General features: G+C 50.5%; 1 protein-coding gene and 1 long non-coding RNA gene across 2 annotated transcripts in view; one reads left to right on the top strand and one right to left on the bottom strand.

The window, feature by feature from the left end:
• The window catches only part of LOC124107339 (uncharacterized), a 53,849-nt gene that overhangs the window by 13,185 nt on the left and 24,317 nt on the right, over window positions 1-16,347 (top strand). The window contains exons 2-3 of the long non-coding RNA XR_006856367.2: window positions 8,390-8,503; window positions 13,962-15,479. This is a non-coding gene — a long non-coding RNA (uncharacterized LOC124107339). The remainder of the gene's footprint in view (window positions 1-8,389; window positions 8,504-13,961; window positions 15,480-16,347) is intronic.
• Tgm1 (transglutaminase 1) lies at window positions 700-15,465 on the bottom strand. Its single transcript, XM_046465257.2, has 15 exons — window positions 15,356-15,465; window positions 14,314-14,604; window positions 13,994-14,182; window positions 12,790-13,038; window positions 12,298-12,416; window positions 12,075-12,182; window positions 11,451-11,625; window positions 10,902-11,040; window positions 10,673-10,776; window positions 7,908-7,996; window positions 7,249-7,402; window positions 6,867-7,148; window positions 6,562-6,722; window positions 6,037-6,173; window positions 700-1,100 (listed from the first exon to the last, which is right to left on the bottom strand). The coding sequence occupies exons 2-15, from the start codon at window positions 14,597-14,599 to the stop codon at window positions 875-877; spliced, it is 2,418 nt and encodes an 805-aa protein (XP_046321213.1). The 5' UTR covers window positions 14,600-14,604; window positions 15,356-15,465; the 3' UTR covers window positions 700-874.

A 16,347-nucleotide genomic window follows, 5' to 3' on the forward strand; every position in this document is an offset into this window, starting at 1 on the left:
CTTTACAATTCTTCTTTCTCTTTTCTTTTCCTTTTCCTCTTCTTCTTCCTTTTTCCCGCTCCCTCAGTACTGGGTATTGAACCCAGGGTCTCACATATGCTAGGCAAGTAGTGTGCCTCTGAGCTACATTCCAGCCCTTAAAACATTTTTATTTTTAAATTTTGAGAAAGGATCTCACTAAGTTGCCAAGAGTGGCTCTGAACTTGAGAGCCTTCTGCTACAGCCTCCCAGGTAACTAGGATTATAAGTGTGAGCCACTGCATCCCAGCTCTATATTTTCTTAACTTTCAAAACTGAACATATATCACTTTTGCAAAAATTCTTAGATCTGAGTATTTTTGAAAATAAGTATTTGGAGGTGTATTTTGCTGCTCAGAGAGTACTCTACCTTATGTCTACCTCCAACACGTGTCTATAAAAGAGAATGTAGGTTCCTTTCTCCCACAGTGGGTACTGTGGTCAGCAGGCAGGCCAGCCCTACCTGAGGGGGCTTCCTAGATTTCTGGTCAGAGGCAGCCCCTGGGTGGGGGAGTTAGGGAGGCTGTTTGACCCTTGGCAGACTCTATTCAAGGGTGGCTGAGCTGGCACCGTCACTGCCAGCCATGAGTCTCAGGACCAGGTGCACATGCATCCCCTGCACACATTGTCGCCCCACACTCCTTGACCTGGCATGGACTCACAGATAGACAGAACAGCAGCTTCATTAAAAAAGTTTATTATCATCTGTGCCACCCAATGCAGGTGAAGATTGGCTCTCTCCCCAAGTGCCCCAGCCTTCCCACCTGAGCTCCTGGGGAGCTATTCTGTGGTGGGTCCCCATCGTGGGCAGTGTCCTTGCTCATCTGATTCCAGTCCCATTGTTCCTGGTCCAGGGCTAAGCTCCACCTCGAGATGCCATAGGAATGGTCTCTCCTGAGCGACTGTCACCTCCAGCATCTGAGAAATTCATGCCTCCAGAGGCTGGGGCCACATCCACCTGTATGACACCATGCACCTGGGAGAGCTGTGGGCTGTCCAAACTGGCAATGAGCTGGCGGGGGCCTGGTCGCACGGGCACAAACGTCTGGCGCAGTGTCACTGTCTCATTGCCCCCGATGTCCCTGTGGGCAGAGACAAAGTCATAGGCCTTGAGTAACTCAGGGAAGAATGGAAGGGCAGTCAGTAAGGAAGGAGCAACAGGTGGAGCCACTCAGGCATTTCTGGGTTCAGATGGAATCTCCACACCCACAACCAGGGCAAAGACTGAGCCCCAAGACCGCCTCCACATAGCCAGATCAGCAGCCTCACGCCCAGCTGCCTGAACTAAAAATCTCCCCATCATTGGGGACTCCTCCCTGCCTGCTCTCACATCCACCTGGACAAAGACTGCGATGCCACCCCAGAGACAGCTCACAGCCCCCTCTTGTCCATCCCTGTGGCTCCTGCCCTAACCAGACCATTCCCATCTCACTAGGGTTTCAAAGACCAAAAAAAAAAAAAACTTCAAAATAAGATTTTGGAGCCCAACACAGTATTGCTAAATGCTTTTGGTTTTGCCAGAAAAGTATTAAAGAAAATTAATTGCTGGGTGTGGTGGTATAGGCCTGTAATCCCAGCTTCTTATGAGGTTGAAGCAAAACAATGGCAAGTTGAAGGCTAGCCTGGGCTACTATTTTGAGACTATATCAAAACAAAAAGAGTTGGAGGGCTGGGGATGTGGCTCAAGCGGTAGTGCGCTCACCAGGCATGCATGTGGCCCGGGTTCGATCCTCAGCACCACATACAAACAAAGATGTTGTGTCCGCCGAGAACTAAAAGATAAATATTAAAATTCTCTCTCTCTTAAAAAAAAAGAGTTGGAATTTAGCTCAGTAGTGGAGTGTTTACCTAGCATGCACAGGCCCTGGGTCCAATCCCCAGTACTGGGGGAAAAGAAGAGAATTAATTATTCTCATCTTTCAATCATCTTTCCAAAGAAAAAAGCGCCCATTAGAAAAATGTTGTCTTAGAACAAAAGGAAAAGCCTACCCAAGGAGAGACAGTTGGCATCTTTAATCTGACATGCACCACCATGTTTGTGAGTCTGTGTTATATGTGGGGAGGTGTGTGCATACACACACACATACACACACACACATACACACTACAATGTCTTCCCTTCTTCATGGACCTCTGAAAATCTATTATCAGGCTACCTCTCTGGGAGTCATGATTTCACCAATCTTCATGATTTCACCAATTTCACTGCCCTCCTGTCTCCCATATTGCTTTTCCATTCTATGCTGCCAACCAGAGGTATACTAAGTCCTTCAAGGACTTGGCTTCCTTAAAGAATAAGATCCCAGCTCCCCAACCTGACACACAGCTTCTCTCTGATTCATCCCCTCTTACCTGCACAGCCACACCATCTCGCAACATTGCTCTTGTGCACTGGTGTCACTGAACCTTCCCCTTCCCAGCTCACCTTCACTGTCCTGCTCTGCAGCATTTGCCTTGCGTGGCATGAGCTCTTAGCACTGGCTCCCCACCCCTGTTCTTCCTCCAAGGCTCAGCTCATACCACCTCTTCACTGAGGCTCCCGAGTACTTCCAGCTGCTAGGAAAGAGAACCTCGCCCTTCTCTGAGCTCCTCCAGCAATTTACATTTTGCATTTTATGCACTGAACATGACTGCATATATATGGCATCTGCTCATGCCTGTCCTGCCTGCCACTGTCTAAACCCTTGCTTCTGACCCCCTTTTAACACAAGCCTATCTTGTGCTCCCTCTTTGGAGTCAGACCCTGTGCAGTCATCATCATCCCTAAGGGAATAAGCCAACATCCCTAACCCCAGAGACAAGCTCTCCATAGGGCAAAGCTTTTTGCTTGGAGCCTGCTTCTGAGAGGTTTCCCTGGGCTGGTCTACCCTTCTACTACTAATTAGCTATGTGGTTTATGATAAATTACTTCATTTCTCTGATCTTCACTTTCTAGCCCATAAAGTGGAAGTGAATGTAAAATGAGGTGATGGAATCAATGGCTTTGAAGGTGCCTCTGAGCTCCATGAAGGAGGAAAACAAGAGTGTATAATATAATACAATATAATAATAGGAAGCCTAACAATCTATAAATCAACAGATAGGTTATGTTTTGACTGTGTATAAATTTGTGTTTTCAATTTTTTGCTCATTTCTCCATTGATACAAATTTAAAGATAAATTAAGCTCAAAACAGCCTTCAAAGTCTAACTGTGGCACCTATAGTCACAGCTATTTGGGAGGCTGAGGCAGGAGAATGAGTTGAGCCCACGAGTCCCAGACCAGCCTGGGCAACATAGTGAGACTCTGTCTCAAAATTTTTTTTTTCTTAAAAAAAGTCTGTTTAACTATAGTTGAATTGCAATATTTCAGAAATTAACTTTTACATTCCACTTACTAGCATTATTTCCAAAAGAAGCTGCCTTCCAGCTTCCTCTGGGAATGTCAAAGTTCCTCCCTGCCCTGGTCTTGGTGTCAGGTGAGGCCTCTGCCACACCCCTGTTTTTGAGTTTAAGCTGAGTACAAGTCAGATGCTAAAGCTGGAATGTGCTGGTAACTGCGTGTGGGTAATGAGACCTAATGAGACTGACTCCCAAACAAGGGCACTAGAAGGAGATTTTGGAGAGGGCTGTCCTTCAGTGTATACCCAGCCAACCATGTTGCCAGAGGTTGAAACACTTTTAAAAACTTTTCTTGGACTTTTGTTTAGAGCCATTTAAAACACACACATGGGGTGGGGGGACTGGGGTTGTGGCTCAGTGGTAGAGCACTTGCCTAGCACGTGCAAGGCCCTGGCTTCGATCCTCAGCACCGTATAAAAATAAATAAAATAAAGGTATTGTGTCCAACTACAACTGAAAAATAAAATATATAAAAAATAAATAAATAAAACACACACATGTGCGCATGCACACATGCAGTCAGCCTGCCCCTCCTTTTCTAAGTACTTCATTTTGGAATGAAAGGGCATCTTTACCCCCTTGTTTGTTACCTTATTAGTCTCTAAATGACTTCAGGCTTTTCCCCAAAGTCTAATCTACTCCCCAAGAAGGGAAATTGGCCACTCTTTTTTTAAAATATTTTTTAAGTTGTATATGGACACAATTCCTTTATTTATTTTTATGTGGTGCTGAGGATAAAACCCAGTGCCTCACAAGTGCTAGGCAAGTGCTGTACTACTGAGCTAATACTCCAGCCCCAAAATTGGCCACTCTTAAGGATGTGCTAGAGACTGTGATTCAGACTCTGGGGGAAATCCCCAAAAAGGGCTTGGAACAGACTTCCAGCCTCCCTGTGACTGTTTTGATGGTGACAACAGTCAACTGGAGGAGGAAGTCCTGGAATGTTTATTAAGTGGCTAGTCACCATTCTGGGCGGCATGCCTTCTGGTATAATGGGGTTCCATACCTTTGATGTGCAAATGAGAGGTAAAATAACACCCGTCATGGAATCTAATGTATCTGAACCAACAGCTCAGGGATGTTCCCTAAAGGCTCCCCAAAGTCCTAGAGGCCCTGTTCTGGATTCACAGCGACCAAAGTGCCACAGAAAATCCTTGGAGGGCCTGCCTTGAGAAGCTATCATCTAACTATTGGCAGGCTGGGCCCTCAAATGGTGGGGAGTTGTACACAAGCCCTGCAGCTGGGGACAGGGGCTAGGTCTCCTGTTACTCTGCAGAATGGTGCTTTCCTTACTTGCAGGCATGGGTCAAAGGTCTGGTAGGGCTGCTGAGGGATATCTGGCTCTGGAGAGCCTCAGGACAGGGGGAGACTCCCTCCATCACTGTGTGAGTCTGGGTGAGAGATGTCTCAGGGAGGACTAGCAAGGCAGGTGTCAAGCTTCACTGTCTGAGCTGTTAGGAACCCTGGTAGGGTGGCAAGAGGACAATACTAATTTTTGATGTATCACGGCATTCCCAGGAGCCTGGCTGAGACAAAGATCAGGGTAGCAACCTTCCTGTTGTTGGCCTGATGGTGAAAGCAGGGGAGGAAAGCAGGGGAAAAGGTGGGCAGAGTGGGCAGGGATGCCCTGCTTCACTCCAGGCCCTCTCAAAGCACTCAGGAGCCCTCTTTCTAAAAAGGGGAACACTTGTCCCTGTCGCCAGAAAGCCAGTCTAAAAGGTCAGCTTCTGGCCTTCTCTGCTTTCCCTCTGTGCTTTTCCTGGGGAGAGGCAGGGCAGCGTGTGTCTGTGTCAGAGATGATAAACACAGAGGTCAAAGAACACAAGTACTGTGTGTACCCTCCCTAGGCCCAAAGCCTCATGCAGTCAGGATCGGTCTCAGCCTGGGTGAGGGCCTGAGGCATGCGGCTCTATCCCTTGGAGCTGCTACTCCACTCTTATGGCACAAACCAGGCAGCAAGCTCAAGAGCTTGGGGTGGTATATGCTCCAAAGGAGAGAGCAGAGTCTGTCCCCTGTGAGCCATGGCCACTAGTGTCCCTGTCTATAAAGCAGGGATGAAGATGGCAAAAAATAGAAATGACTAGATGCAGAGCAGTAAGTTTGTGCCACATGTGAGACTAAACAACCCAAGGACGAAGTGCTACTGGCAGCCCCACTTGATAGGCAAGAATACTGAGGCTTAGAAGAGCTATCACCTGCCCGTGGCTATCTAGTCAGAAGTAATGGAGCTGACCTGAACCCAAGTCTTTAGGTTTCTGCAGCTTTGCTTGTAGTCATGTGACAATCCTCTAATTACTTTAAGGAGCTTTCCTGATCTCCAAATAAGATAATATCCCTGCAAGTGCCTGACCAACTTTTCAGTGCTGGGCAGATGTTAGCCATGGCTTACTAATGATTCCCATGTGGAGTTTTAGCTCCCTGATGAGCTGGTCAGGCCCCTGGAGTGCTGCACAAAGCACCCAGCAGAGCTCCTTAAGCACTGGTTGGACTGGACTAAACTGGAGTTGGGAGGGATTACTGGCTGGCCCCAGGGGATTTTGTGGGGTCCTGATAGTGAGAAGAAGCAAAGCTGGGGCTCAGGGTAATCTGGGGAAAATGGAGGGCAGCAGCAGGGGCCAGGAGGAGAGGCCAGACTTACCCAACATTGAGGACCTTGGGTCTCTGTAACCCAGAGCCCTCTAGCCGGAAGACAACATTGGTGAGGGTGACAGGCAGTGGGTTCTTGAAGACAATCTGTACTTCACACTCCTGACCAACTACCGCTGCTCCCAGTAACTGAGAAAAACAGAGGCCCATATCATATCAGAGACCCTGACCAAACACACAGAGTCTATATGCTACACCCCAGTGAAAAGACCCTTAGAATCAAAACTTCCCCATAAGTCCTATGTTTCTGTCCCGAGAGAAGGCTCCCCAAAAGTCAGAGAGGAAACTTCCAACCCACTCTATAGCCAAGGCTACCACAGAATCAGAGATATGAGTTCCCCTTTCATAGACAAGGAAACTGAGGGAGGCCCAGGAGACCAGAGCTGGTCCTTAACATTTTTCTCCTAGACAGACTCATTAGGCCAGCCTGTTCCTGGCTCAGCACTCTCCCCTCTTCTCCTTCAGTTTCCTTTAACCCCATGCCACCACTCCTCATGCCCCCCAAAACTGCACTCACTGTGAGGGAGAGGTCTGGGGTACGCAAACGGAAGGTGTGCTGCTTGGCCAGGACCTGCCCACTCTCCTTGACATGGCCAGAGACATTGAGCAGCATGGCCCCTTGGTCCACAAGGTGGGGCCGGTATTCCTGGTAGGCCACAGGCATGGTCACACGTTCCGCTGGGGAGAGTATGCACGGGTCACTAAGGCGTGTCTCTCCAGATGTGGCCTTCCCAGAGGTGTACCCCCTTGCTCTGGGTCTCTGTGTCTACAGCCCCTGGTGTTTGGCTATCTAGGGGGCAGGGCTGGGAAAGCAGCACTTACAGGCTCCTGGTGCCAGTGCTACTTCCTTTTTGGACTCCTTGAAGGTAGACCCTGTGACACCAGTGTAGAAGGTGACAGAGAGGTAGAGGTGCAGCTTCACAGTGCGGCGGCTACTGCCACGATTGGTCAGCACCACGGAGACTGTCAGGTCCTGCCCCATCACTGCGTCCTGTGCTTCCACCTGCATGGCCACATCCTCAGCAGAGTCCCGGGTGGCATATACATTGGGTTTGCTGCCATGGGCAGCCGCTGTCTCCACTGCCTTCCGCTCTGCTTCTGATCCTAGGGGTTAAGGGTCAAGGGTGAGATGAAGCTTTGGCCTGGGTGGTGAGCGCTCAGTAGAACACTCGGCATGGAGCTGACTGTCTGTGGGGAATGGTACCTTCTGGGTGCTTATAGATGTGGGTGATGTCCTCCCGCATGTTGGAGCCGATGGCCTTTGTGACAATGAGCGTGCCGATGGCTTTTTCTTCCACATACACAATCTTAAAGCTGCCATCATCCTGCCGCTGCCAATATACCTTGTCACTGTTCACCTGTTGCAGAGTGAGGGCATGAGCAGGAATGAGTGAGCCAGAATGTCTGAAGGGAGGCCTGACCCCAAGTGCCTTCTATCAGTTCCAGGGGCTGCAGGGCAGGGTTAAGTCTGAAAAGTGGAAGCTTCCTGGGAGAGCCCAACTGGGAGACTTCCGAAGCTGAGCCAGACAAGGCTAGAGAGTAGGGAAGAAGCTGGCCTGGGAGGCTCCATGCAGTACATTTGGACATTAATAACAGTAATCCCTTGCACTTGTTCACTGGCTTTACAACTTAGGAAGCAGTTTCATACTCATTATCTCTTTTGATCCTGAGCACAGGAAGTAAGGTAGCCATTATTATGTCCTTTTTACAGCTGAGGAAACTAAGACTCTAGAATGAGTGACTTGCCCAAGGTCACACAGCTAGTTAGTCAACGGCAAAGTCAGGACCAGAGAATCCAGGACTGAAGCCAATGCTCTGATCACTCTGGACTGCCTGAGGAGGCACCTGGAACCTCACTCTCACCTCAGCAAAAATGAAGGGTGTGTCGTACTTCATGTAGACTAAGCCATTTTTGATGGACTCCACAGAGCAGGGGCCACAGCAGAAGATGCCTAGGGAATCAGATAGGACAGAAGTGAGGGATCCAAGGAAGCCAAGAGGGACCCTCAGACCCTGGGCAGAGGCCACAACACAATTCCTTTGCCCCCCACCCAGCAAAGTCCAGTACCCCCGGCTGGTAGCCTCTGGAAGGGGCCAAAAATCCTCACTAAATACTCAGGGCCAGTGAACACTCAGTCTAACCAAGGGAGGGACAACAAAGAAGACAGCAGCCAGTCAGTATTCCTCAGCCTAGGCTGCTCTGTGGGAAGATGGAAGTTGGGGGCAAGCCTGTGGACAGCCTGCCTTCACAGCCAGGTCATCAGCACCCTCTCTGGGCTGGCTGAAACAAATGCCCACTATCTGTGATGCCCAGAGGACAGAGCAATCTCCCTATCCTCCATCAGGATCCATCCAGAGCCATGGTGACTCTGCTGGGAAAGTGATGACACCACCATCGCCATTCCAGAAAGATCCAGAACAACACCTCAGCTCTGCAGTTCCCTCTGTGCTCTTTACTGGTAAGTGGTGTAGTGGGGGAACATGTGGGGGAAAAAAAGAGTCTGTCCTTATCATACTTAAGGGGGTTTCCTAGAGGATGTGGGTTGGCAGCAGGAGGCCCAGTAGGAGAAGGCCAACAGGAAGTGAGGGCATCTAACAGGAAATAATCTTAACAACACCTAACACTGTGGCCTCCTTTTACAGATGGGGAAACAGGCTCAGCAAGGTAAAGTAGATGCCAGGATCTCATAAGACAGCTGCAAGGAGCTAATAATTTACTGAGTGGCTACTGTGTTCAAATGTTCTAGGTATGCTGCTAGTCCTCTTGGATTCATTATTTCTCACTGAATCCTCCCAGCTACCCTCTATGATATATATTATCCCCATATTATACACAGAAACATGGAAGCCCAAAGATGCAAGATTCTCACTCACCTGCCCAAGATCACTTATCTGAGAACTGATCAAGGAGGAATCAAGCCCTGGCCTGGCTGGCCCCAGAGTCCCCACCACTTCTCAGGGCAGGGCCAGAACTCAGGTTTGCCAGTGCCTGAGTTCTGGCTCCAGCATAGTGGGTACCACTGTATTGCTAAACATTGGAGGTACCATTTTCATAGATGATTGACAGGGAGGGATCTTGGAGGGGACCAGAGAAAGAAGATAGGCCAGGCAAAGGCTATCTGACCCAGGCAAGAGTCTGGAAGGAAGAAACTGGAGGGGCAGACCAGGTTTCCAGGGCTGGAATTCCAAGGTTGGAAGCGAGTGGGGATCTGTTTGTGCAATAGGTCTCATTTTTGCAGAGGAAAGGCTGATAGGTTATATGATCCCAGGCTATATCTTAGGACTGGGTTATAGGGGCTGCTTTCTTTGAATCTATCTGAGTCTTATTTGTTCATCCTGTACATAAAGCTTATACTGAATAATGGAGCAAACAGAGAGGAACTTGGAGAAAGTGAGAGTATGTGTCAATGAGAGTGAGTTGGGGACTGCATATGCTCTCCTAGTGAGCTAGTGTCCTGTGCCCCAGACAAAGTTCTTCATCTCTGTGGGCCACAATTTCCCACATGTCTCACAGGGATTGGAGTGAATCCTAAACCTAGATGATCTTCAGAATCATCATGGAAATTTTCAAAAATATATATTTTTATATAGATAGTGGACATTGTTTCAGCCACTCCAGCTGGGGCTGGGGTTGTGGTTCAGTGGTGGAGCACTTGCCTAGCACATGTGAGGCACTAGGTTCACTCCTCAGCACCACATAAAAATAAATGAATAAGGGGCTGGGGATGTGGCTCAAGCGGTAGCGCGCTGGACTGGCATGCGTGCGGCCCCAGTTCGATCCTCAGCACCACATACAAACAAAGATGTTGTGTCCGCTGAAAACTAGAAAATAAATATTAAAAAAAAAAAAAAAAATAAATAAATAAATGAATAAAATAAAAATCCAATAGAGGATTTAAAAAATATATATATAAAAAATATATATGTTTATATGCATATAAATATATTTATATATTTCAGTTCATATGTTTGTATAAAATATATATTTATATGGAATTTATATATTTATATATGTATGTGTGTATATATATTTAAATTATATATAAAAGGGTCTTTTAACTATCTCCCAGATATGTAAGTGAGAAAAGCAAGCAAGAATAGTGGACTTGCCTGGGGAGGGAAACCTCACACTGACAACTCTTGAATCTTTTGGCTTTTGAGCCATCTGAGTATATTAGTCATTATAAATAAATAAAATTAGACATTATAAATAAAACTAGGCCATTATAAATAAAACTAGCGGGCTGGGGATGTGGCTCAAGCGGTAGCGTGCTCGCCTGGCAAGCGTGCGGCCCGGGTTCGATCCTCAGCACCACATACAAACAAAAGATGTTGTGTCTGCCGATAACTAAAAAAATAAATATTAAAATTCTCTCTCTCTCTCTTTTTAAAAATAAATAAATAAATAAATAAATAAAACTAGCCATTATAAATAATTACATAAAAAGGTGAAAATAAACCAACAGTTGCATGGCGATTCAGTTGATAAACCCATTTAAAGAACTTTGAGGCTGAAGATCTTGGTTCTCAGGCTGAGTCCCAAACTGACACTTAGAGTTTGTCACCCAGGTGGAGTGGGAGAGAGGGAACCAGGATGGGGTCTGAGAGCCAGGGAAGGCCTGCCTTACCACTGCTGGTCTCCTGGGGTGTGGCATCCACAACCTGCCACCCATCAAATCCTGAGGGTAGATCTGGCCTCTTCATCCAGCAGTCATTCCACACATGGAAATTCCTGGGTAGTGGAGGAAGGGCTGGGTCTGAGACTCCAATGCAGGGCTCCCAGCTCCAGGCCTTGCCTGCCCCTCCACATCTCAGCCTCAGCAGATATAGGAGGTCAAGCCCCAGCCCCAGCCTCACCAAACAGAATCATGGTTCAGATGCTCAAGTGGCTTCATGTTCTCATCAAAGTAGATGTCCATAGTGAGGGACGTGTCTGTGTCATGTGCAGAGTTGAAGTTGGTGACAGTGCGGGTAGCTAGACCCAGGCATCGCAATACTGTGGAGGAACCAGGGTTGAAATTTGGGGCAGAGGGTAGCGGGGAAGGTGAGGCATCAGGTCATCAATATCAGGGGGAAAAGGACAACTGAGGTTGCCAAGCTGAAATTCACCACCATGGTCAGGGGTCACAGGGCCCAAGAACCTTTGGGCTATAGAGCACTCGGGGTTAGCGAAAGCCAGGGCACCTGCCTGGCTCGAGCCCTGCATATTGCTTCTTTTTCCTCTCTCTTAGGCCTCTCTCTGTTGTTCACATAATTAATGATAATTAAGGCAGCTTATCATCTACCTTTGCCTGCACCCTATGCTGTAGTAGCCATGACTGGGTTGGGCTAGATGAAGATGGAGACTAGCTTCCCTCCCTCCTCCTTGTAGGACCCAAGTCACTCCTGTCCTGATCCCTTCACTACCTGTGGTGGTCACACCAGCAAAGACCCAGCACTGGCCATAGGGGACAGAATAGCCAGTGCGTAGGTAGCTAAGCAGGATCTCCACGCTGCCCACCCACGCTGAAGGGTTGGTGCCTCGAGAGTAATCGCCAGACCAGTTCCCAATCAGGACTCCATTGTCATCCAGGGAGTTCACCTGCCCAAGACAAGATGGGGTGGGGCTGAGTTGGGGGAGGTGCTCAAGACCTGGCTGGGTCCCCAGCCCAGCCCCTGACCCTGCAACCACCCCTCACCCCTAAATGCCTCAAGACCTAGACATTAGCCTGAGCCCCACCTATCTCTTCCCTGAACTATCTATACCCCCTCCTATCCCTGTTCTGACACAGGAATGTGAATCCTGGGTGTGCCAAGTTGTGGGTTTGGCCCTACATTACACAGGAGTTGCGACAGGAGCCAAGGAAGGGTGTAGTGGGAGCAAGCAAGGGAGAGAAGAAGAGTGAGACCCCCTTCCTGCAATACCCTTTGCAAAGGCAGGGACATTCCTGAGGATACTGAAGGAATCCAGCAAGGGTAGGACCCTGGGCAGGGTGCAGAGGAGGCAGTAGGAAGACACAGTGTAAGACTGAGAGATATGAGGGTGCTCACCATGGCAGAGATGACCCTGGAGACACTGACTGGATCCCCACGACCTCCATATGGCATTCCCCGCCGGTCCAGGATGTACAGGCAGGCATCCAGCACCCCGTGGTCAAACTGGTAGGAGGGAGGGCAGAGTTGGCTACAGATCATTCTGGAGACATTCTGACACTGGGCCAGGACCCTTTTCCACCTGCCTCCCCTCATTGCAGGTGACCCTAACCAGTCATACCTGACCATAGTTCCAGGTCCGCTCACCGATCTGTGCTTCAGTTCCATAGTAAATTCTCCCAGACTCATTAAGCACATACTCCTGCCGCCAGTCCTCGTGGTCCACATATACAATGTCCTCTGTGTCCCCAGAAAACACATACTTTATTCCCTATACTCTCTCTCTGGGCCCTACCTGCCCCTTGGCCAGGTCTGTAGAACTCGTGACCATAGAAGAACAGAGGATAACTCTAGCCTGACAGAACTGCTCTCAGGAAGGACAGAAGGACCACAACACAGATGGTAGGAGAAGGTTGGTCCTAGCCAGGGTCTTCCTCAATAGAGGTAAGACAGGTCATGTTTCTATACTGGGAGTAGTTCCCCTCCACAGGACAATGGGAGGCTGACTTTTCCTGTGGCCAGGTACCCAGGCACCCACTCAGATCCTAGAAAAGGAAGCCCTGGCCTGCCTTTCCCTCCTGCCGACCTCTGCTTCTATCCCCAACTGGCTTACCTGGGCACCAGGGATTGAAGAGGATGTAGATCTCGTTGTGGGGGTCAAAGGGTAACTGGAATTCCCCAGCCTCTGAGCGTGTGCGGACAGTGAATTGAAACTTGCCGATGATGGCATTGGGGGAGGTGTGAACTCGAAGATTCAGATTCTGCCCACTGGCCTTCATCACCTGGGCCTTCCAGCCCCCACTGCCCCCCTTGCCTACTGGGATGATCACGTGGGTACCCTTGCCAACCTCGGGGTTGTTACCTAGAATGGGAAAATTAGCAATTAGCTGGTAAGACCTTGCTTAGACTTCTCCCAGCCCCACCCAAAATGTCTATGAGCCAGTGTGTGTATATGAGTGTCCCTGAGTTGGGTCATTCTGTGACAATCTCCCTCAGAGTAGCTGTGTCCGCCCGATGATTGCCTGCGAGTTAGGGCAGAGCCCCAGTCCAACATCCCAAACCTGTTCCCCTGACATTGAACTCAGAGATAGGGAGGGGAGACCAGGGCTATTGTTACCCTCTTCCTGCCTGACAATCCCAGTGCCTGGGCTGGAGGAGCAGAGCCACACTGGCTGATGCAAATCCCCCTATCCTGTAGGAAAGGGCAGTCCACATACCAAAGGCCAGCCCGACCTGCTCCCCAGAGCTGCAGCTCCCAGAGCCCAGGGCATCCCTGGTGGAGGTGGTAGGGGTATCTGGGAAATTAGAGGCTGGGTGGGCAAGGTTGGGCTCTAATCAAAGGGTAAGAAGAGTCGCCCGCCCCCGGTAGCTGCATAATCACTAGCCTGGGCAGTCAACGGTCACCAAGCAACGCGGTGAGAGAGGCACCTGCCCTGGGTCATGGGACAGAGATATACAGAGAGAGTCAGGGTTGGACAGAGAGATTGAGAGATACAGATAGATACAGTGAGTGTGTGTGTGTGTGGGGAGAACCAACCACACTCTGTAGAAAGAGCAGACCCAGAAAGAAGGGCACACTGAGGCTGACTCCAGAAAGGAAGTATTGTGAAACAGATACCCTGGAGGCCTAAGGAGAGAAAACTTAAACACCAAGACCCTCCCCAAGAAGTCATGTATACATCACCTAGACATTTGCATATGCCTTATCTGGCAGGGTGAGGGGTGATAGGCAGGAGCCTAAAGATCTCTCTGATCTGATACCAGCCTCTCCTCCAACAAATCTAGGGCCTTCGCCCTTCCATCCAGGCCACACTCACCAATGAGCAGCTCAAGGGCAATGCGATCAGAGGACTCATAGCTCCGGTTCAGGAAAAGGACCACATGGAAAGGCTGCCCACGGCGCACAATCAGTTCATCATACTCATACTCATCTGTGTGATGCTCTCTGCGGTTCTGGTCTGAGCGTGAGCTCAGCAAATCCACACCAGTCACCACCAGCATGCCCTCTGCAAGGCCACATATCTGGGTCAGTGAAGCCCCCCACAAAGAACCCAGCACTCCCTTATGCCCCTAGTGATGAGTCTCAGGTCCCATTAAAGCCTTTCAGCTCTCAGCCAAGATGAACAGCTGGCCTCACCTCGGATGGTGCCATCTCCAGCTGCGTTTATACCACTGCCGCGGGAGTCAGGTCTTCGGTCTCGAGAGCTAGACCCTCGACTTCTGGAGCCAGAGGGCTCAGGCCCCCAGTCATCATCTGCCCTATTCCTGCGTGAGCAGCAGCCACAGCAGCGAGCCCAGAAGGACCGGGCTCTTCCTCCTCTAGAGCGTCTGTCTGGCTCTGGCTCTGGCTCTGGAGAAGGTGTGGTAGGGGGTTGCAAGGGGTTCCCGCCCCAACGGCCCACGTCTGAGCGAGGACCATCCATCGTGCCTGTGAAGAAGAGGCAGGGGAAGCTCTGATCACTCACTCAGAGCTGTACCTAGCTAGTCCACTCAGAAACCCTTCTCCAGTGAGATGATTCAGTCATCCCAACCAGAGGACTGAAACAATTTGACTTTGACCCAGAAATTCCCCATCTGAGACCCTCCCCCAAAACTCCATTCAGACACCCCCAAGAAAACTTCCCATAATGCAGAGAAAAGCCTTCCCCATCTCCTTATTCACACCCACCAAACCACATCCAAAAGATGGATGCCCAACGGAAAAACCCACTCAAGGGCCCATCTGAGGAAATGGACACAGTTCCGTGAATGAACACCTGTCACAGCCTCAAGACGCATCCCCACAGACCAGTGCACCTCAGTGTCCCTGGGCCTGGTCCCTCCACCTGCTGGCTTCTCAGTCTAGAGGTCCACGACGCTGACAGTCTCTAGAACCCATTTCTTTGCAGAAAGCTCCCCACTCAAGGCTCCCCATAAGACCCGCGGGTGGCATGGGGGACCTGGGGTCCTTGGCATTCCTCACGTTGGGGCAAACCCTACATGGGGCTGCGGGGAGGGCCAGGACACAGGAGGTGCCGGGAGCCGGCGCTGGGTCCAGCGAAAGCTGCTTCTCCAGCCCAGCGGACAGGTACCCGCTGGCCGGCACTCCTCCTTTCTGGGGCTGGACCTGTGCGTGTGTGGCCCCCAGAAAGCGCAGACCGCTGAGGCTCAGCACCACGATGACTGTCGGAGCCCCTCACCTGGCAGCGATGTTGGCGACGGCAGTATTGAGTCCCAGGACCCGGGCGGGAACAGGTCGGGACTGATGGCACGGGCGCACGGGCTGGACGCCGCCGCGCGAATAGAAGGTGTGGGGCAGGCGGGGTAAGTGGTTTATGAGGGGAGGGAGGGCGGGGCTGAGCTGCTAGGAAGAAGGGGAAGAGTGGTTGCTCCATCCCTGGGGGTGGGGTGGGGGGAGGAGGCCTGGCCTCTGGGGGCTGTCTCAGGGAGGTAGGGGCGGAAAATGGATACTGGCCACACCCCTTTCCCCTTTCTAGGAACCAGGACAACGCTAGCGAGGGGGCGGGGTCCGGGTATGTCAGGACCAAGACTGGAATGAAAAGATAAGACTTTGGTGGGACTATCGGTGTGAGGGACCCCACAACAGGATTGTTCTTGCCAGACAGGGTGCGTAAAGAGTGGTGGGGCAGGGAGACCCTTCTACCCACAGCCATGTCTGGCTGACCTCATGTTCCCAAGCTGAGGATGCCCACCTCTACTCCTGCAGACCCTTGCCGCCAAGCTCTTTTGCAGCCTAGGCCAGGCTCAGCCTTGTGAAACTGGCCCATGGGTCTGGTCCTGGAATTCATTCTGCCTAGGGAGGTTCCAGCATCCTGGGCTGCAGACTGGTGACATCAACAGCCAGGCCCTCAGACTGGCTCCACCAGCCAGCCCCTGACCTGCCTGCTTTACCAGATCTTCTGACCGCCACCCCCCATGTCTCTCCTTCCTCCAGCTGCTCCACAGTTCCCAGCATGAGTGAGCTGCCTTTCAGCATCTTGTGTCTCCCGTTTGGGACTGGGGTTGGGGGTCAGAGTAGGAACAATCTCTTATTTTCTCCTCTCAGCCTGGAGGATTAGGCCTTTACATTCAGGCCTGGATGGAAACTGAGGCCCCCTCCCCAGGCTACAATATTCCTTTTTCTCCTGGGAGGAGTGTCTGGTCAGCTGGAGTTGAAAATTCTTCCTCTTCT

This window comes from Marmota monax, unplaced genomic scaffold (assembly GCF_021218885.2).
Source record: "Marmota monax isolate L192 unplaced genomic scaffold, Marmota_monax_Labrador192_F-V1.1 WCK01_AAM20220418_F8-fsc00079, whole genome shotgun sequence".
Lineage (NCBI taxonomy): Eukaryota > Metazoa > Chordata > Mammalia > Rodentia > Sciuridae > Marmota > Marmota monax.

Coding starts and splice junctions, on each gene's coding strand:
- Tgm1 (XM_046465257.2), bottom strand. CDS start 14,599: ATGGATGGTCCTCGCTCAGACGTGGGCCGTTGGGGCGGGAACCCCTTG. Junction 7,403..7,907: donor CACCCTTCATTTTTGCTGAG/GTGAGAGTGAGG, acceptor ACTCTGCAACAG/GTGAACAGTGACAAGGTATA. Junction 7,149..7,248: donor CATCTATAAGCACCCAGAAG/GTACCATTCCCC, acceptor CTTAACCCCTAG/GATCAGAAGCAGAGCGGAAG.